The following is a 21,077-nucleotide window of genomic DNA, read 5'->3' on the forward strand; positions in this document are numbered from 1 at the left end:
GCTCCCCGCCCCGCCGGCAGATTCGGCACGGCGGCGGGCGGCGGGGGCCGCGATCGGGGCGGCGGCGGCGGCGCCGGGGAAGGGGAGGGTGCGCGGAACCCGCGGGCCGCACGGTCCCGCCCGGGGCGCTGCCCCCGCCCTGCGCGCCGGGAACCGCAGCGCGGAATCTGCCGCGCCCAACCCGCGCGCCGTGCGCGGGCCGGCGGAAAGATGGCGTCGGTGTGGGATGAGTCGGAGGTGAGGGGCCGGGGCCGGGCCGGGCCGGGCCGGGGGCAGCGGGGCCGGGGCGAGCCGCGGGCCGGGCTGAAGGTAACGCTGCCGTTGTGCCCCCGCAGGACGGCGTCGGCGAGGAGGTGCTGAAGATGTCCACGGAGGAGATCGTGCAGCGCACTCGCCTCCTCGACAGCGAGATCAAGGTAGCGGCCGCGGAGCCGGGCCGGGCCGCCCTCCCGGAGCTCTGTGCTGCTGTTGTTCGGGGTGGGTGGGTTAGCACAGCCACGGGGACAGCAAAAAATTAAACCCGATTAATTTAATCGAGAACGGCAGATTCAGGAATACTGACTCGCGAAGGTACGGGAGAATCCCTGGCAGAGCATCGACCCGAGGAAGCAGAGGGGGCGGCTGTTGTACGCAGCCATGGATGCTTTGGCTAAAGTTCCACAGGCCCTCCCTGCCTCATAGGCAGAGGGGAGGGGTAAGTCTGTTCTGTGGCCTGAGTCAGGTAGGATCTTTGGGTAATATAGGTTGGAAGGGACTTGAGCAGACCTCCAGGCCAAACTCCTTCTCAAAGCAGGGTCAGCCATAACCCAGGCTATTCAGGGCTTTATCCGGGTGGATCTTGAAAGCCCTTAAAGACACATGCACCGCTTCACGGGGTGTTCAGTGCTGCTGCTTGACAGACCCCGTGAGGATAAGGATTTGCTTTGTTACAGTCTGAGCTGCACCTGTTTCAGTCTTGGTTATTTTCATCTGCCCGTTGCATTCTCCTGTGGAGTATCTGGTTCAGTCTCTTTGATATGGTTCAGTCTCTTTGATATCTTTTTCCCCAGCTGTTCTGTTCTCTAGCTGAACAAACCCACATCCCTCAGGAGGGCCCACGCTCCAGCCCCCAGCCCATCTTGGTGGCCGTGTGCTGAACTCAGTCCAGTTTATCAATGTCTTTGCTGCACAGGGGGAACACCAAAACTGGATTGAGTGCTCTAGGTAGGATCTAAAAGTATTGAATAAAGGGGACTGAACACTTCTCTCCATCTACTGCCTGCAGTCCTGATAGTACAGCCCAGCATGCCGTTTGGCACCCTTGCTGTCAGGGGACATGGCTGTGGCTCCTGCAAGGTGCTTTTCCCTCCCTGCTGTGGGGCTTTACATGTGTCCTCATTTTTTGTAAGGTTTCTGTCTGGCAGCTCTGCCTTTGAACGCTGAGACTATGCCCCTGAAATTGGTGTCATCTGCAAACACGATGAGAAAACATTCCATCCTCTTGCTTGTTCATTCATGAAGATGTTAAGCAGGTAGACCTGTCTCAAGATAGACGTGTTTTGCATAAAAGAGCACTTATAAATTTAGAATGTTTGCTGCCCAGTGTTAGCAATATTGAGATAAAATATTTCATAAATTCTACAGGTTAACTTCATCCTCTACTGCTTCAGGCTCCACAAGTAATTCTGACTTACTAATGTACTTTATTATTCTTTAAAGACAGTAAAGGTAAATATGTGTCTTATTTTTAAACTGCAGAATACAGCGAGGAGTAGAAGTAGCCTTCTTCATTTTATAGTAAGAGCATTATAATTGCAAAATGTTTGTAAGAACCCTTCCTTCAGGCAGTTTTCCTTGAACGTTTTCTAGGCTGTTTTATTAAATCAAATTTATTAAGTTTTTTGCATTTTTATTTAACAGATTCTGTATTGGCTCCTGTAACAGTTCTGTCCTGTGAACGTGTTACAGCACAGTGTTATGCTTAGGCATAAAGACTTTTTAAAAGATAGTTTCTTGGTGAAGAGTGGATTTCCCCATTGAACAGAATCCCACACACCAATTCAGGTGTGACCAGGTCTCCTGAGATCTCTTGGTGCTCCAGTCACTTCAGTGGGGATCACAAAGTGTGTATTTGCACACTGTGTGATTAACCAGGAAAGGGAGGAAAAGGCCTGTCAGTGTCAGCCAGACAGCACTGCAGACATCTGTGTTGGGTGTAAATGTGCTCACTGTTGGATGGGGAGTACAGAACTTTTTTTCTTAGAGGTTTTTTTTTTCCTTACAGTTAGTATGATCACAGAATCATAGAATAGTTTGGGTTGGAAGGGACCTTTAAAGGCCAACTCCTGCCATAAGCAGAGATGTCTTTAACTAGACCAGATTGCTCAGAGCCCTGTCCAACCTGGTCTTGAATGTTTCCAGGGATGGGGCATCCACCATGTTTCTGGGCAACCTGTTGCAGTGTTTTGCTGTCCTTACTGTAAAATTTCTTATATCTAGTGTAAATTTACCCTCTTGAAGTTTCAAACCCATACCCCTTGTCCTGTTGTATCAGGTCTTACTAAAAAGTCTGTCCCCCTCTTTCTTACAAGACAGCTTTAAATACAGAAAGACCACCATGAGGTCTTACTGGAGGCCTCTCTTCTCCAGGCTGAATCATAGAATGCTTTGTGTTGCAAAGGACCTTAGAGATCATCTAGTTCCAGCCACCTTGCAAAACATAACTGAAATAGGTGTGTGTCTGTAGTTACTTGTGTATCTGTATATATCAAAAGATCACGTCCAAACCAAACCACAGTTGCCATATCTGGGCCATATTGTTATGTAGGTTACATTGCAGCCCTGTAAGCTGTTCCACTGATGAGGCTGAAGCTACCAAGTGACACTGGGAAGAAATTATTTGGGGTTATTGATTAGTTAGAGACCAAATGGACTGTGTAGCCTTGCTTCCTAACAAATTTTGGCTAATTTGCTGGCTTTGCTTTTTTATATATTACATTTCCCTTTATTCCTCAGACTTCTATTTCTGTAACTGTTTGCTTTTGGAACAATCTATTAATTTTATCTTGCCTCAGTTTTCTGACACTATTCCCTTTTCTTTCTTTTGTGTGCCAATTGCAGATCATGAAGAGTGAGGTACTGAGAGTGACCCACGAGCTCCAGGCCATGAAAGACAAGATCAAAGAAAACAGTGAAAAGATCAAAGTGAACAAAACCCTGCCGTACCTTGTCTCCAATGTTATTGAGGTGAGGGTGGTGGGCTTTTAGGTGGTGACATGAGAAGTATGTGCAATTTGCAGTAGCAGGGAGGAAGGCAGGGACTCAAGACCTGGAGTATTCTCAGACTACCAATGCTGCCAGAGCCAGGACTTTAAGGTTTTTCTGTTGTTTTTATTTGTGACTTGGAAGTGCACATCTCTTGCCCACTTGTTCTCTGGGTCATTCCTTAGGCTTTGGGTACTGTTTGTCTGTACTAAACAGCCCTCAGAGGGTGGCACAGCCCTTCTGAGTGTAAACTTGAGCATCTGAAATTGGACACATGCTCTCTGAAACTCAGGAAACAGCAAATGAAAGGCTGTGGCTCTGTTACTCCATCACATTCTTTTTGTAATTCAGTAATTCTGATGATAGGAAAAAGAATGCTGATAGTTTGCTATTAAAAATGGGATTGCTTTGTACTACTGTTTAAAAACTTAATGAGCTTAAGCCTTAATGTGAGCTGCTGTGTGGGAGAAAGAATCAGTGCCATTAGCTACTACTTTGTTCTGAATTTTGTACTGAATTTTGTAACGTCTTTCTATGCACTACTGCGTGCTGCTTCATATGGAAAAGAAGAAATGAATTTTTACAGGAGGGCTTTAATGCTTTCAGGATTCTCCTGCTGATGGATGATGGAAAGTTTTATTTCTTCTAATGCATGTATGTTAGAAGCATTAATCCTGGAATCATCCAGCTAGCCTGGTTACATTGTTATGAACTCTTTCACCCTGGTTTTCAGCTGCTGGATGTTGACCCAAATGACCAGGAGGAGGATGGAGCAAACATTGACCTGGATTCCCAGAGAAAAGGCAAGTGTGCTGTGATCAAGACCTCTACACGTCAGGTGAGACCCATGTACCCAACCAGGTGTGAGGAGTGATGGAAAGGGTCTTCTCCTGGTACATCTGGTTTTGCTCACTTTGATTTCTTTTTTTACAGACATATTTCCTGCCTGTTATTGGGTTGGTTGATGCGGAGAAGTTGAAGCCTGGAGATCTGGTGGTGAGTAATTCTATTTTGATAGTTGGATATGATGGTGGCCAGAAAATTGAATATGTCTTGCCTTTAAGAAAGAAGACAAATCTGTCCATATTTCCCCAAGACCATTTCTCTACTAAAATTTTCATTGATAGGTATTATGGGTTCAGTTACTACTGTGTAGTAAAGAAAATCAGTTCAGGGTGTGTGTCTTTTATACATACAATTAGGTGCTAAAAGTTTAGAGACCACTTAGTAAGTTTTTTAAACTCTGTCTTTTTATTGTAAATAAACTGAACCACTCATTTAAAATGTGGCTGTGGCATTGTGCACTCTGCCAAGCTGGGGTGATTTGATGAATGCCAGTGTCAAAGCTGGTTATTCCTGCATCCTTGAGGTCTAGTAAATCAGCTTTGATTGCATGTTTATTAAATGTTATCTGAGGGAATCTGTTAAAAGCAAAGGACTTGTCTTTACAGGGGGTGAACAAAGACTCTTACTTGATCCTGGAGACTCTGCCTACGGAGTATGATTCACGGGTGAAGGCCATGGAGGTGGATGAGAGGCCCACCGAGCAGTACAGTGACATTGGGGGGCTGGATAAACAAATCCAAGAGGTGATACTTCATGTATAGTTTCTGCTGTGACTGTGGACAGCATCTTTGAACTTCAACTCAAAAGCAGACAGCCTGGATCTGTGGACAAGAATGGGTTTTATGTATTAATATTTTTCTTTTGTTGTAGCTCGTGGAGGCAATTGTCCTGCCGATGAATCATAAGGAGAAATTTGAAAATTTGGGTATACAGCCACCCAAAGGAGTCCTTATGTATGGGCCTCCAGGAACAGGGAAGACACTTCTAGCTCGAGCATGTGCTGCCCAGACCAAGGTAAAAAGAACTCTTGAAAGTGTGTGCAGCTGTAGAATAGTACCTGACAAAGAGTAAGAACACCTCCAGGGGAAGAGGGTCATACACACAAATTGGTGTTACAAAGTCTGGGATTTTCCTATTTGCTTGCTAGTTTTAATTAAGGGCTTCATATAGTACTCAAAAGTGACCCTACTGTGAAATGAAGCCTAGGATTGATTCTCTTTCACCTCCCAGGCCACGTTCCTGAAGCTGGCGGGTCCACAACTTGTGCAGATGTTCATTGGCGATGGAGCGAAGCTGGTGCGCGATGCTTTTGCTCTCGCGAAGGAAAAAGCTCCTTCCATCATCTTTATTGATGAACTGGATGCCATTGGCACTAAAAGGTGAGCTGTAGTCCATGTTGTAAAGTTCTTGGGAGCTGCCCAGCAGCCTCCTTTGCCTGTCTATGTAAGCAGAGCCTTTTAAAGCATGGCTTACTTACAGAGTGTGAACACAGCCACAGATGAATAGCAGTTGCCACTATCCTTGGGCTCAGGAGCAAAGTTTGTCAGACTTGGGATCTGTCTGATAGCCTCCTGCTGTATAAAACTGTTTTCTAATCACTGCAGCAGGCACCTGGAGATGTTCACCCTCATTTACTACGTGGGCCTGGACAACATAAGCCCCATTCAGCTGTAAGGACTAAAGCTGACAGTTATTCTAGTTGCAGTCCTCATCATATTAGAAATGTAGTTTGAAGGAAAAATTTGGAACACATCGGCCAAGGAGCATGAACTGCAGTCATTCCGTGTTTTGATGTGATTAAAAATATGGGACAGAGGGTAGTCGTACTGATAGTTTTACTTTTGTTTCCCCTCAGGTTTGACAGTGAGAAGGCTGGTGACCGGGAGGTGCAGAGGACCATGCTGGAGCTGCTTAATCAACTTGATGGTTTCCAGCCCAACACACAAGTCAAGGTTGGGAGCTGGCAGGGTGTGCTGCTGAGGTCCAGGGTGCTCTAGCAGGGGATGGAAAACAATGTCCAGGGAAGAAGCTTGGTGAATCTTTGGGGAGAAGAGGCCTGTTTTCCAGGTGCCTCACACTGATGATCCTACTTCTGCTTAGGTGATTGCTGCAACCAACCGGGTTGATATCTTGGACCCAGCTTTGCTCCGCTCTGGACGATTAGATCGGAAGATTGAGTTCCCAATGCCTAATGAAGAGGCCAGAGCCAGAATTATGCAGATTCATTCACGTAAAATGAATGTCAGGTATGGCCTTCTGGAGTTCTTTTCATCAGTCACGATGGTACCTCAGGGCTGAGAAGTGGTTGGTAGTCACTTGCTGGGAGCTCAGTGTGGGGCTGAGGAAACTCCCGACGTTGCTTTTTTTGTTTGGTACATGTTCTCAGACTTTTTTTCCCATTTACTCTTATTAGCCCTGACGTGAACTATGAGGAACTGGCTCGCTGCACAGATGATTTCAATGGAGCCCAGTGCAAGGCTGTGTGTGTCGAAGCGGTAAGTGTTTCTCCATAGGAATAGCACTGATGGAAGGGAAATGTGAAAGCTGGAATGGAGGAGTTATTTGGAACTGGTGTGGTGCTCACATTCCCTCTCTAAATACTGTTTCATTGGGCAGGGGATGATTGCCCTCCGCCGTGGAGCTACAGAGCTCACCCACGAGGACTACATGGAAGGAATCCTGGAGGTTCAAGCAAAGAAAAAAGCCAATCTGCAGTACTATGCCTGATCCCTGCCCAATCACGGTTGTGGCCTTGGCAGAGGACAGGAATAGACTGGACTGTATCACTTACTTTCTGTCTGGAAAAAATAAAGCATTTTTTCCCTTCAAAAACAAATCCATGATGTATTGGGGCTGTTGCCCTTGTTCGGTGGTTCTACATCTGTGTAAAGAGAGGTTAAAAGCCTCTTGTGCACTGTGCCCACCATGCTGCCTTTGGACCCTCCTCCATCTAGCACTGGATTAAACCCTGCTCTGATACTTCCTCATGAGGACCAAGAGGCTAGACTGCAGTAAGTGTACTGTGACACTGATGACCTGCAGCTCAGACAGCATCCCCGGTTCTTGCCTGCGCAGCCAGTGAACAGTCTGCAGGTTAGAATTTGAAACTTCTGAACACTCACTTTGCAAGGGTGAACATAACTCACACATGAATGATGTTTAACTTGGTCACTTGAACTTAAAGCTTTAACACTGTTGCTGGTATGTGTATGTGAGCTCTCTGGGGAATCAGTCAGGTCATTAGTCATAAAGAATTTGAGGTTTCAGCCACCAAGCAAGTCTTTCAGTACTTTTAATGCCAGTTGAGAATTACAACTTCCATTTAAAAATTACACTTTTCATAAATACACTGACTTTAGCATTAATTATCTTACATGCCACTGTATTGTATTTTAAATACAATGTAAACATCTCCAAATGCTGGCCATCTCATCTTTACCTGTGCAGTTTTTGGACGCTTGGGAGAGGGGCAGGGATGTGAGAAGGAAAAAAAGAATAGATGGATGAAAGAAAAATGCACTCCAAAGTACTTTGGCTGATGTTCCTGAGTTAGCCCTAGTACTTGTGCTGGTACCAAGGTCCTTAGTGCTTATTTTGGAGAGGGATCTTGTTCCAGCAGAATATGCGTGTTCTTTACACGCTGCGCTCAGGGCATTTGACATTGGAAGGGGCAGAAGCCACGCGTTCCTGAGGAAAATACACTGTGGTTCCTTTGGACACTAATATTAGAGGGGGCTGTACATCTGCTATTTTAGCAATACTCTTAATTTGAGCTCAGGGAGAATTACTCACCTTCTTTTGCAGAACAGGAGTTGCACCCAGAAATTAGTTCAGAAGTGAAAGTTGATCCTTGCAGCTCAAACTATGACACGCTTTGAAAAATGTACCTCTGGTGGAATAGTTAAAAGCTGCATGTTGCATACATCTCCCCATTAAAACAAGGGTATGTTAGTTAGCCTGCTGAGTAACCTTCACTGTGTAAGAAGCTGAGAAAAACTTTCCTCTGCTTTGCCAGAGTCCGGCAGAGTTTTCTTGGAGTCTTGCTGCTCAGTTACAGCTAGCTCCTTTTGGAAACAGTTTGAGTAGTGATTAAATAGCTGAATCCACAGCATGGAATAGCACAGGTTTCTGATTTAAATAAATTAATACTAAGAATGGGCTAATTCTTTGGCCTAAACCTCAGCTTAGATCAAGGTTCTTTTGGGAAAGGATGGCCTGAGCCAACACTAGACATGCCTGTTGCAAAAGTGTTCAAGCCAACTTCACTTAGCTCCTTGCCCTAAATTGGGTCTGAATTACACAGACCTGCAGCAATAGAGTTGGTGCGTAAACATCCCTTACAACTGGACAATAACAGGACCATGGAGGTACAGTTCAAAAAACAGCACAAAAAAAGACACAATCTTGGACTTAATCCCTTGTAAACAGAAGAAAAACAAATTGAAAGAACTGTCCCCCTTAAACCATCAATGATCAAGTTGCCAATAATTCAGACCTGGAGTTACTTGCAATGTCTGTGTCTGCGACTGGAGGCTGTAGCAGGGTCCCATGGGCTGGCACTTCGACAGCTCTGGCACTGCTCTCCACACGCTGACATGCCACCTCTTCCTGGTGTTAACCCACAGCTCTGCCCAGGCTGCGCTTTCCAGAGTCTCTCCTCGCTCTCTCTGGGGTCACACGGCCCCATTTTCTTGTCTGGGTTTTTGTACGGATGCCCGGGAGGTGTTGAGTGATGGGGCCAAAGTGCAGAGGAACCCAGCCAGCAGGGTGAGGCCCAAGCCCCCCCAGGCACAGAACATGGACCAGCCATAGCCATGACTGATGTCCTCTGGCAGCCCATAGACGTAGCGAGGATAGCGGGATAGCTCAAAATTGATCCCAGCTACGCATGTGCAGAGTGAGATGATACAGCAAGTACCTGCAGGAGAAAAGCAAGAGGGTTCTACACTGCCCTCAGGTTAATTATGCTCTGGTTTTTCCCTCAGTATTTTCAAAGTCATGCATTTTCAAAATCAAGAATTACCCTTGGGGTTTTTTCTGCAGTCCTACCGGCCACTCTCCTTATAAGGCAGAGGGAAAAAAAAAAGAAGGGAAAATACGTAGGACTACAGGATACCTTGCTTCACAAATAACCAGTACTACCTTAGCACCTTTCATTACAATTTTGCACTCAGTCATAGTTCATCATGATTTGATTCTCCTGAGACTATTTCCAGTGTCTAATGTCATCGGGTTCCACACAACACTTGGCCAGTTTCTCCTATGAAAGGTAATTAGCTCACTGAATCCCAGGGCTGCAAAGTGCAGCACTTTTTGGTTTCCACTAGGAGCACCCACACTTCTGCCAGCTGTACCCTAGGCCCACAAAGTGTGCCCACATTTTTGTCGTCTGCTACACATTCACTGAACACCTGGATAGAGGAGAAAAAAGCCCAAGAAGACACAAGGTACTCCAGTATGTTTACTATACACTACTTCACTAGACTCCAGGTCTATACTGCCCATTTTGAAGCTGAAAAACCAAAGTTCAGAAAAACCTTTGGTTATACAGAAAGTCTGCTCCCACCCAGGACAAACAGATGTAACACCCCTGGCAAGCACTGAGCTCACATCCTTATCACTGGGCCAATATCCTCCCAGGCTTGGCTGGTTTGGACTTCATCATTACATGAAGATCTAAGCATCTTTGAGTACCAGAAAGGTGCTCCACATGAACTTATGTTTGTTTGTTATGATTCTTGGGGAAATCTGACAGGAGCCACAGGCTGCACACTTGGAGCAAGCCAGAGGACTGTGCTCATTGTGCTCATTGTGCACATGGTCCCCACGGCTACACACCAGCTCTAGAGCAGAAAGCTCAAGCAGACATTAGGGTCTACTAAGAAACATGCAGTACCCGCACAAGCACAAGGAGGTCCTGCCCAGTGCTGGAAGTGGTAACTGCACTGTGCTGACAGTTTGCTGCACTAAGTAACTGCTTCATGTAGTTGTGGTGGGCTGACGTTACTTTTATTTTTACAAGGCAGCAATACTGAATATGGTGACTTGAGGAGCAGAAGCGAAAGGCTCTCACCTCCCATTAGGAAGAGCAGCCCAGCCACGTACTGCATGAGCTCCTGCTGTTTGCAGCAGCCCAGCACACCAATGATCCACCCAAACAGGATGATGGAGACTGCCATGCCAATGAAGCCAGCTGTCATCCTCCGCAGATCTGAAGGAAAAGGAAGACAAAAGACATGAAGATGGCAGTACCTAGAGAAAACAGCCAGTGCAGAGGCCAGATGTGGATTTATTGTTTCTGAAGTTTATACTTCAACCATGGATTTCTCCTCCTGTAGCTTCTTTGAGGCAGATAGTTTGCCCATTACACTGAAACTAAGGGAATCCATCTAAAATGGCTCCATTGTGCTGCACACTGTGAAACTGGAGAGCATTTCTGTCCTGATCCAAAGTACCAGCCAAATACTCCCCAGCATGGGACAGAAGGGGTGCATCGCAAACTCATGTTAGTACTGCAAGGGCTTTTTTTCTTTTTTTTTTTTTTTCCACTGTGGCGTCTTTCTTTGGGATAGAGTTTGTTGGGGGAGAAAATTTTCTGCTGAAAATAGAAACAGAAGAAGCAAGAGGGGACTCTGGAGAGAACTAAAGGATTAGCACATGGGAGACACATAGTGTGAACTGAAAAGGGGAATAGTGGGAGGACAGAAACAGACAGCAGATCAATACAGTATTATGGGAACAACTCCAGTAACAAGCTCTAAAAAAAAAGCTTGGGTACCAGTGTCATGAACAGAACAACATGAACTTTGCTATCCATAGTAAAATTGCTGTTCTTGTCTCCTCCTAGTTCAGTCTCCAGCTGAACTAGGATTTCCTTGGCACTGACTCTCACATGACAGGAGCTATGTTGAATTATGTGAGCAATAGAACAAAGAACCAGAGAGAAGTGGGAGCAAAGAAAACCTGATTAAATCATTCTCAGTCATAGGCTACTGGCCAGTTATCTGTGTGGGAAGGACTTGGGCATGAGGCAGCCTGTGGGCCAGGTGCAAAGACAAACTGAGATGTTCCCTAAAGGAATTGGTCACCAGGGGGTTGCATCAGGTCACTGGTGTGCACACAGAAAATTGCAACAGGATCTGTACAGTGATGCAGCACCTTTGCTGTAAGCCAGCTAGGAACTCTCTGTGCCCAGATCCAGAATACGATGACACCTTGCAATTCACTATGTGCATCTGTATTCCTGAATTCCCAGCTTTAAGCCCCTCTGAATCCCACGTCCCCTTCCAATCATACAGTTGGCTGCTTGCACTCCCTCACTAATCAATCTGTATCTATGCTTAGAGCCCAGTGCCGTGCTTCGATGAGGTGATCCCGAGCCCTCAGCTGGCACTGCATTAAGGCATTAATCCAAACATTCCTGAGCCCTTCTCTGGGCTACTTACGGAGCGCGTGCCACTCATCCTGCCGGATGGTGTTGGTGATGTTGATGGGCAAGTTGCGAGGCAGAGAGCTGGAGGTGTAGTGGTACTTCACAGCAGTGCAGCGCTGAATGACTCCTGTGAAGAGACATCAGTGTGAAACAGCATGAAACCCCCCTGGCCTTGCATGTGCTGCTGGGTTGGCTAGCCCAGCAGAGCTCGCACAGGGGAAGCCTTCCTTCAGTAACAGGGCAAATGTAGCCAAAAAAGAGCTGTTTACTTCAAAGGCTTTGGGATTAGGAGGGGACAGAACCTACAAAGAAACACCTGCAAAGCGGGAGCCAGGTGCTCTCTCCAAGAAGCAACAGCTGAAGTTAAACAGTAATGACAGTCAGGAAAAACATGTCTAAAAGCTTTCTAGAGGAACTGCTATGATCTTTTTTGGGATGTCTAAGGAGACAAGAACATGGCCAAGCACCAACAGGACCGCTTCATCTCTAAGAAGACACTTTGAAAATTTTGAATGAATGCTGGAAACTGAACTGCATAGGAGAATCTTTTGAATTCACTCCAATAGTCATTGGCTCTTTGCTTTACTTTCAATGAACAGTACTATCCAGGTGGAATACTATGTTTCCATTATAGCTTAAAGAAAAGTGTACCCCAGGTGTAAATGTGAACTTACAAGCATGCTCTTCTTGAAAGGGATTTTTAATTTAGAAATTGGGGGAGAATAAACATGGATGGTTGAGTAGAAGAGAGCAACCAGAAAGATAAAAGAGCTAAATAGTAGAAAAAGTTCCTCTTAAACAGTGGCTAGAGGGCCATTACCACTATTTGAATGTTGGAGCAGAAGAACCATTCAAAAACAATGAACTGGCCAGTGAGCTAATTAAGCTGGTGAACAATCACTAGCAGGGAGCTGCAGATTCAGTCATCAGCTTTGCAAGACACTAGAAAACCCAGGAGAAAAACTGAGCTTTCTGTGGCTCCCACAGCAATGAGAAGCTTGATTTTGTTCTCTAACGATGTTCACTGGGACTGTACTGACCTGGTTTCTGCAAGGACCTGCAAAGAGGAAGCCCCCATTTCACAAGATCAGAAGCTGCATATGAGAGGCCCAGGCAATTCCAGCCATCAGGCCAGGGAGGGAAAGGTGATCTCCATTTCCTCCCATTTCAAGCAGGCTCCAATTCTCAGCTGTGCTTCCCACCACCCCTTCCCTTGCTGAGGCTCCCTGCTGCTTCCCCAGCACCACAGAGCACTTCAGCTGCACACAATACACAGAGGTGCTGCCTTTCACCTGCAGCCAGGGTCCCTCTCCTGCTGAGCAGCGCTCCCTCCTTGCACTTACCCCAGGACAAGGCTGCAGAGCCACCTGAGCCAATGATCAGCAAGACAACCCAGAGTCAGAGGGTGCCAGTTCATTTGCAAAGGCTGCAGACATCTGAGTTAAGAACTTAGGCCACAACGCATCACAGTATCTAATCAAATTTCATCTGTAACTGCTGAGTGAACTCAATTTCAATATGGACAGGATTTGCATGTGTTGTTGAGAAATATGTAAATAGAACAAACTAATGACATCAGATTTCAGATTATAATGCACTGCATTCATTAAAAGTATTATTTATGCACTTACATTTCCTGATCATTAAAGTAGTACATATGAAGCAGCATTTTAAATAAGAGCAAGGATTACTATTTTTATAGCTCATTAAAGAAAAAGCGAAGACTAGAGACGTACATCCCTTATGATCAAAGCTATGGACTTCTCAGCTAAGATGTCATTAAGAAAAATATTTGCTCTTTATTATTCCAAGAGTTTAACATGCAAACTAAAACTAAAACCTGTCCACTTTCCCATACAAAACTGGTTATTTAGAAATTTTTGGATATCAATTCATTTTGCCTCTGGTTTAAAAACTGTACTCCTAATCCTTTCTTCCCCAGAATTCAAAGTGCTAATTTTATATAGTTAGCACATACAGTTATTATTAAAACAGCACTTTTGCAAAAAAAAAAAAAAAAAAAAAAAAAAAAAAAAAAAAAAAAAAAAAAAAAAAAAAGCTCAGGAGTGCACAGATTTCAGGGCTTTTGCTCAGTGCTGACCTCAAATCCATAGGCTTGGTAACAGCCTTTGATTACACCAGCACAAGTAATTTTTCCAACAAGATTCCATTTTCCCTCAAGCACAGGCTGGACCCACTCTCATGTGAGCCACTATGGGCAAAACAAGGGAGGCCTCTCTCTGCAGATCTCCTAGAAAAGTTGAAATAGGCAGGCAAGAGAGTCAGGGACTTGGAGAAGCAGTGAGTGTGATCTCAGCTGAATACCTAAGCCACTTTCTCCCAGGAAATTTTAACACGCAATTAACAGAACAGGCAATCTTCAGAACCTCAAATTGTAACAGGCAATCTTCAGAACCTCAATTTTGCATTTGCCAGCACTAATCTGTGTTTCCTATTTTTTGTGTGAACCTCTAGGTCTCACTTGCAGAGATGCCATGCACTCAAATATGGCCAGGCACTCCACAGGACTGCATTTAAAGTCATGTAACACCTTGTTCTCTAAGTACTCAAGAAAAAAAGTACAAATCAAAATCAGGTTTGCAGTCCCAAAGTTATTGTTAAGTAAGTGTTTCAAAGGTACTCCAGTAAGTCCTTGGACCTGAGCCTTACATACCTGAAATCACAGTCTATAAAATAGGGACAGCATCCTGCCCTCCATTTCAGAAACCTGCTAGCAAAGTGGTTTCCTTTTTGTTTACAACACACTCAGACAAGTACCATAAGAAAGCCTGCCAAAATTAAAACTTTTGCCTTCAGGCAAGGGCTTGAATAGAACAGAGTCATGTGGTGAACAACAAGTGTGTGTTGTCTGTTTTGGCACACGAGTACATTGGGAATACAGGACAGAAGGAGGCAGGTGCTTCCCTCTCCTCCAGGTCATTAGTTAACCATAAAGCACACATCCAAGAAAAAGGTTATATGGACAGCCTGATGCCAGCATTTCTAAGGCTTTAACAGAACACTGTGAGAGTCACACTGCATGTACAATTTTCTTGATTAAAAAATAAACATAAGTGGCATCCAGCAGTGTCACACTGACCCTTTCATGGCCCAGCTACACTCCTGTGCCTTGTCACAGCCAACATTGTTTCTAACACCTTGTCGTCACCATGTTTTGTTTTTTTTTTAACCCCTCAGGATTGCAACTGCAGAAAGGTTCTCCTTGGAACTCATGCTGCCCTTGGAAGAGTACATATGAGTGTCTCTGGATGAGGCCTTTCTCCTGACTGGAGATGAAGGACGAGAAAGGTCAGAGGATGCTTGCTAGACTAGCCAGATACCCAGGAAGAGCACAGGCCCCTTGTTCCTAAACTGCCAGAAACAGGGAAACACCAACCCTGCTGTGATACATTCAGTCTGTAATCCTGGGTTTAGCACGCCCTGATTTTCAGTTTAGTTTTTGTCTCCAGCTTTGAGATATGCGGGTTTTCTTTACACAGCGTGCCAGAGGTTTATGAAGAAATGGAAGGGTTCATTTTCAATTCTACTACACGGCCCAATATCAGAGCAGTTAGACTCTCACACAGGCTGGAGAGACGCCCTCCTACCCATGAGCAGCCGCAGGCAGTTAACAACTAAACACCATGTGAGGCCTGACCCTCCCCTCCTTCATGCTCCAGGACCAACTGGCCATTGAAGCTTCCTGGCACTTTCCTGTCATTTCTGCCCAGGATTGTAAGGAGCACCACAGCCACGCATTCACTCTGTCCACGTTGTCACCAAAGGGCCACCAGATCAAATGAATCAACCTCCCTTTAAAATACCACAAGAACTCTTACAGAACATACTTACCAAGGACCATGATCAAACAGATCAAATTTACTAAACATGCCACTATAATGGATCCTCTACAGACCTCACAGCCAACCCTGTAACTCTTCCTGCTTAGAAAGAATGGCAAGTACAGACACCAGGACTGAGCAGTTTTCTCTCAAGGGCCTCACTAGGCCCCAAACTGGTGAGTTCCTCTGCTTAAGCATCCAGTGGTTCTCCTCACTTTCTCTACATTGTGGTACCAAGAAGTCTTTTCAGTATATATGAGATGTATCAGCCCCACCCCAGAGACTTTTCAGAGCAAGCCAGAAAAGCAATAAAATCCCTGGTTTATCAACAGTGATGAACGTTTTATTTTTTAATTCCTTCAGTTTAGGGATGGTAAAGCACACGTTGTTCAATGAGCCCACCAAGTCATTCAAAGCAGCCTGTTAGAATGGCTCTTTCCCAATTCATCATCTTCTACTGTCACGATTTTGTAAGCGACACTTTTTTACTCTCCTAATAGGTAGAGAAGACCCCTAAACAAGATACAATGAATCCCTGCAGGACCTTACTACTTAAGAACAGTCCATGCAGATGGTTTTTGTTGTAGCATCAGTTATTGAATGTGGAATCCACATAGCACAGGCTCTACAAGATGATATGCAGTGTTCCTCTTCTTACACTCAGAGAACCTCCCATATGTGCACAGAGATCCTCTCAGTTTCCCCAGCAAATGGTTCAGTTCTTTGCCTTCTATCTCTTACTTCTTCCTAATTTCCATTTCCCCATGTGGTTTTTACATCATTCCTTCTTTTGCCTTTTAATTGTATTTTTGAAATGAAACTGTGTATTTTTTCACAGTTCCAAAATAGTCATTTTGCATTTTAAGAAAAATCTCACATATCATTCCCATCTTACATTTAAACATTTCCCACCTCTCAGTTTTGCACTACATTTTCTAACTAGTTTTTTCCTTTTAAATATATGAAGTGAATATATTTTGCTTTTTTTAATATCCCAGATATATAAATGGATGCTTGTATATGCATCATTAGCTACAATGCTCAAGTATGCAAGTTTCCATAAAACTGCTTTGTATTAACAGCAGTAGATAAATACAGGACTAGAAATCCATGGAATTATCTATATGGGTAAGTGTATTTATAGACTTATGTCATTTATTCAGAATTCAGGAGAAATGCAGAAAGGAAAGAAATCTTTTTCCAGAAAGACTAGAAAAAAATGGAGACTATAAACCCAAACCAAAATTAGCACAGAACTGTGAGAAAAAATAAAATTTACTCCTCTTTCACTAAAATACCATAAAAAATATCTAGATTAAGGAATACTAGGAATAAAGAAAGGCATCACACATCACCAAAGAGGTAGCTGAAAACTTAATGCAAATTGAGGAGGAATAGGACTTTCAGCAGTGCACAGGAGCAATCTTCAGGTCACACCAGGGGAAAAAATACCTGCTTTTCCTTTTCAGAAGTGCCAGATCTGGTATCATGCTTCAGAGAACAGCTCAGATGCAGCCACACCTGACCACCAGTCGGAAAAGGCTGCTTAATCACAGTTGTCAGAGAAAAGACAGACACAGTGGGAACGAGGAAAGGCTGCTAGTAAAGCAGGTCAGGAGAAGGGATAAGAGAGTCATATCTATTTAAAGATCTGATTCTACAAGGACTATTATTGTTAATAATTTACCTTTATAAGATGACACATAAATCTTTACAGTAGCAACTGTAAAGACCTAATAGACAAAGACTACAAGGGGGGCAATGCTTTTTTGTAGGGAAAAGCAAGGTCTTTTATTAGAACAGCTGGGGGTAAAAAAGGAAATAAAGTAGACAGAAAACATTTTGGATTTAGAGTCCTTCCAGTTTTACCCATCAAACACTGAGAAAGGCCATTCACCACCCTGTAATGGCCTGCATCTAGAATACAGACTCTAGCCTCTCTATGTGACTTCTTGTGGTGTTGGGAAAACACCTCAGAAAGAGAAGTATTGAGGACCAAACTAGTATTCTTCCCACCTGTTCCCCCATCTTAGCTAATCTTAGCGGGAGCTGAAAGCCTTTTGCTTGATGCAAAGCAAAAAAAAAATAAATTTACATGACAGCCACAATTAATAGAAAGAAATTAATGAGTTCCCTTTTAGTGAAAGGAGTTCAGCATGGAAATAAAAGTGGAATGACATAAAATGGATCCTAGGAGAATAAATAGAGAGAGAAGCTAAGCACACAGCACTAGAGTTTCGAGAAGTAAGAGTCACTGCTGTGCATTGGAAAGAAGGGACAAAGACGAGCTGAGATTCACAGTGCCAGTCTATCCAGCCTCTGCTGTGCAGGACTGGCGTCACAGTTGGAAGCCAAGCTGAAGAACTGCTCTCGCTTTCTTAAGATAGCATTTCCATTTTGTGCCTCAATGGAAGCACTTTTCCCAACTCCTACTCTCTCTGTGCTAATATGTACCTGCTGGAACACTAACTCCTGTTATTTATCATTAACCATACATAACCCATTGACTTCATGGGTCAGCCCACTACGTTATTTGTACCATCAAATGCAGGACTTTTATTTATACTTCAAGGCCTGCTTGGCTTTGTACCATGTGCCACAATAGAAGAAGATCCATGGCTTTCTCTCCTTTCACCCTGGGGGCTCTGAGTGACATCTGCCACCATGAAAGCCTGGCAATCTACTGCAGCAATGAGAACTCCCTCATGGTAGAATGGGAACAACAGGTCCCTTTCACCTTGCTGCAAAAATCACAGTGCTATCAACAACACTGCATGTTTCTCAGCACTCAATTAGAAGAAAGTGTCGGGGTTAGGGGGAAGCCCACCGAGAGTCAGGCCCTGCACCGGGCCCCCGAAGGGGCTCTCTGAGGACGTGGTCCCACCCAGCACTGCAGCATTTCTAGCAGAGAGGGAGGCGCACAGGACCCCGCGATGGGGTCAGGGCCGCGCTCGCCGCTTCCCGCACGCCAGGGACACCGGGAGCCACGGGTCCGCCGGGCTCCATCCTCGCCCGCCCGCCGGCCCGGGCTCACCCCGGCAGCGGCAGCCGCCGCCCCGCCCGCAGCCCCGGCAGCGCCCGCACCGCGCTCAGCACCACGGACAGCGGCGGGGCCGCCGCCCCCCGCCCCCGCACCTTTCCGGATGAGCTCCTCGCTGTCCGGCTCGTAGCCCGCGCGGTGGCAGCGCCTCCAGAGCCCCGAGACGGTGGAGTTGAAGCGGCGGCCGCAGTGCGAGTCCAGCGCGGCGGAAGCGGCGGCGGCCGGGGCGGGGGCCGGGGGGCGCCCGGGCAGGAGCGCCCGCGGGGGTCGGGCGCGGAGCGGCAGGTGCGAGCTGGGCGCCGACATGGAGCCGGGCGGGTCGCTGCGCTTGTGGCCGAAGCCGCGGCAGCGCTCGCGGTGCCGCCGCGCGTCTGTCTCGTACCAGGAGTCGGTGCCGATGGCCACGGCCAGGAGGGCGAGGGCGGCGGCGGCCAGGAGCAGCCCGGTGCCGCTCAGCGCCTGAGCCGCGGCCGCCATCTTACCGCGCCGGGGGCGGCAGGGGCGGGCGCTTCCCTGCAGCCCGGCTGGGGCCGCCGCCCGCGGCACCGCCCCCGGAAGGGACGGGTCCGCGCCCCCCGCGCCGCGGCGCCGCGCCGGGCTCGGTCCCGTGCCGCGGCATCCCCCGGGAACGGCCCCACGGGGCCCCGGAGCCGCCCCCGGCGCGGCGCCCGGCTCCTGCTCCGCGGACCGAGGGCCCCTCCCTTGGCGGAGCCCGTGTCCAGGGCGGTGCGGGGGTGGCCGCGGGCAGCTGCCCGGGAGTGGATGACCGGAGGAAGGGGTGAACGGACCCTCCGAGCCTTGCCCCGGCCTCCTCTGGCCTGGCAGTCGCGCGTCCCGCTGGCTTGTACAGGGCAGAAGGGCAGAGACCAGCCCTGCTCAGGCCGCTGGAGCCAGCAGTTTTTCAAATGTACATAAAATGCAAACACCGCCTGCAACATCATTTGTTGGCTTTTGGATTATGACTTCTCCTCCACCCTTCATTATCAGTTAATGGAAAATAAGGCCTGAAAAATGTCCATCTCTTTTATGCAATGAGAAGCAGATTAAATCCAAGCCATTAGGTAAATGCAGCATTTATAGAGGCACAAAATCCCTTGTGATCCTGCTTGTTGTATAGGGCTTGTTCCTCCAGCTGCAGCACTATCAGTCAGTCCCCAAAGCCAGTTGTTAGGGCATCATCAGTTCTGGCCTCCAGATAAAATGATCTAGTGATTTGCTATGCCTAAACTACTAATTTAATGCTCAATTTTGAAATCCTTAGCTTTGGGGTTTTTTTTTTTGTTAGAAGTAGTTTTAATTGGTTCCCAGGAGCAAATGCTCGACTGCAGAAGATTCTGATCCTTTCCTCCCGCCACCACCTTCCCCTTGTCACTTCTTGGCCTCTCGGCCACACTGAGCACAACCTAAATACCCTCCCCAGCACTTCTCCCAGCAACACTGCCCAGAACAGAGCACTGCTTATCTCCCCTGAGCACTCTGCCTGGTGGAAACATGCAGCAGCCACAGCTAAAGCTTGTTCTAACCACATTTCTGCATGATCCTCTTCCGCAGTTTGCACTGGACAGATGGGATTACCATCCATGCAGCTGCACACTGGTGCCTTCAAGGCAAACAAATTGAAAGGGCTGCTGTCAAAAGAATTTTCTTACACATACCAGCTAAATTAAGTCTTCCACAGCAAGAATGAAAAATAATTTTCAAATACAATCATTGCTCTAGCTAACATGGAAAAATCCTTCAATTGTAATAGCTCTTTCCAGAAAGATCCAAATAGTCACATTTCCTAAGTCTGCAATCCTATTATATCACCTTACTCTCCATGTGAGCTTCTGAGGCTACAGTTTCAAAAGACAGGGGCTTCAGCAACACCATCATCTTAGAAACTCTAATTGTTCTCCTTTCTGTGCCAGTGGGATTGTGTCAGAGCCATTCTTCCCAGAGCCTGTGAAACAGGTAGCTGATTAATTCATGATAATTTTGATTACTTTTGAGAAGGAAAAAGGGATGAGGGAGAAAGGCTCATAGCACAGTCCTAAGGGCAGGAGTACCAGCACAGCCCAAGAGTGCAGTGTGGTAAATCCAGGGACAGAGATTCCATTTTGCCAGAGATTACTGGCAAAATCCACAGACTGGGACATCATGCCCTTGATCACTACCTACTTTCATCATCTTCCAGCTCTTGGATCATGGTTTTCCTTCTTTTTACAGAAGACTTTGGGTAAGAAGACATATAAATGCACCATTTATAGCTGAAAATCTTCCAAATGAAGGGTGGGATAAGACATTTTCTGAACTCGTGTTTTTGAAGGGTAGAGAATTTCCTCTTAGTCCTTTCAGGGCAATTGGAACACACAACCTTTCATGATGGCACCTTTGTCCTACATGGCAGGTATCCAGCTTAGTGTTAACTGAAACCAGACAGGCCTTGAGGTTTTTTGATTTTAAAAAATAACTGATTACAGTCAAGTATGATTACAAAACTCTCTGAACAGTAAAGTTACCATGCAAGCTTTCCCCTGAAAGAGGAGAAACTTATTTGGCGATGCTTTTCAGGGAACCCAGAGCAGCACTCAAGAATTATGATTCTACCACACTGCTCCTGGACAACAGTTCCATGGCAGCAGAGAGAAGAAACTGGAATAGAACTTCTTCTTTCAGCTGTGTAAGTCTGGGG

General features: G+C 46.1%; 2 protein-coding genes across 2 annotated transcripts; one reads left to right on the forward strand and one right to left on the reverse strand.

Annotated features, from left to right (window-relative positions):
* The first annotated feature begins 20 nt into the window (after positions 1-20).
* On the forward strand, positions 21-7,507 carry PSMC3 (proteasome 26S subunit, ATPase 3). The gene is made up of 12 exons (XM_038138792.1): positions 21-237; positions 336-416; positions 3,100-3,225; positions 3,977-4,081; positions 4,177-4,239; positions 4,695-4,832; positions 4,960-5,103; positions 5,320-5,468; positions 5,945-6,041; positions 6,190-6,335; positions 6,503-6,584; positions 6,706-7,507. The coding sequence occupies exons 1-12, from the start codon at positions 211-213 to the stop codon at positions 6,814-6,816; spliced, it is 1,269 nt and encodes a 422-aa protein (XP_037994720.1). The 5' UTR covers positions 21-210; the 3' UTR covers positions 6,817-7,507.
* LOC119701718 (transmembrane protein 178B-like) lies at positions 7,364-19,022 on the reverse strand. The gene is made up of 4 exons (XM_038138794.1): positions 18,499-19,022; positions 11,535-11,648; positions 10,163-10,300; positions 7,364-9,007 (listed from the first exon to the last, which is right to left on the reverse strand). Exons 1-4 carry the CDS (start codon positions 18,878-18,880, stop codon positions 8,763-8,765), a joined length of 879 nt encoding a protein of 292 aa, XP_037994722.1. The 5' UTR covers positions 18,881-19,022; the 3' UTR covers positions 7,364-8,762.
* Between the last annotated feature and the right edge of the window lie 2,055 nt (positions 19,023-21,077).

Source organism: Motacilla alba, chromosome 5 (assembly GCF_015832195.1).
Source record: "Motacilla alba alba isolate MOTALB_02 chromosome 5, Motacilla_alba_V1.0_pri, whole genome shotgun sequence".
Classification (NCBI taxonomy): Eukaryota; Metazoa; Chordata; class Aves; order Passeriformes; family Motacillidae; genus Motacilla; species Motacilla alba.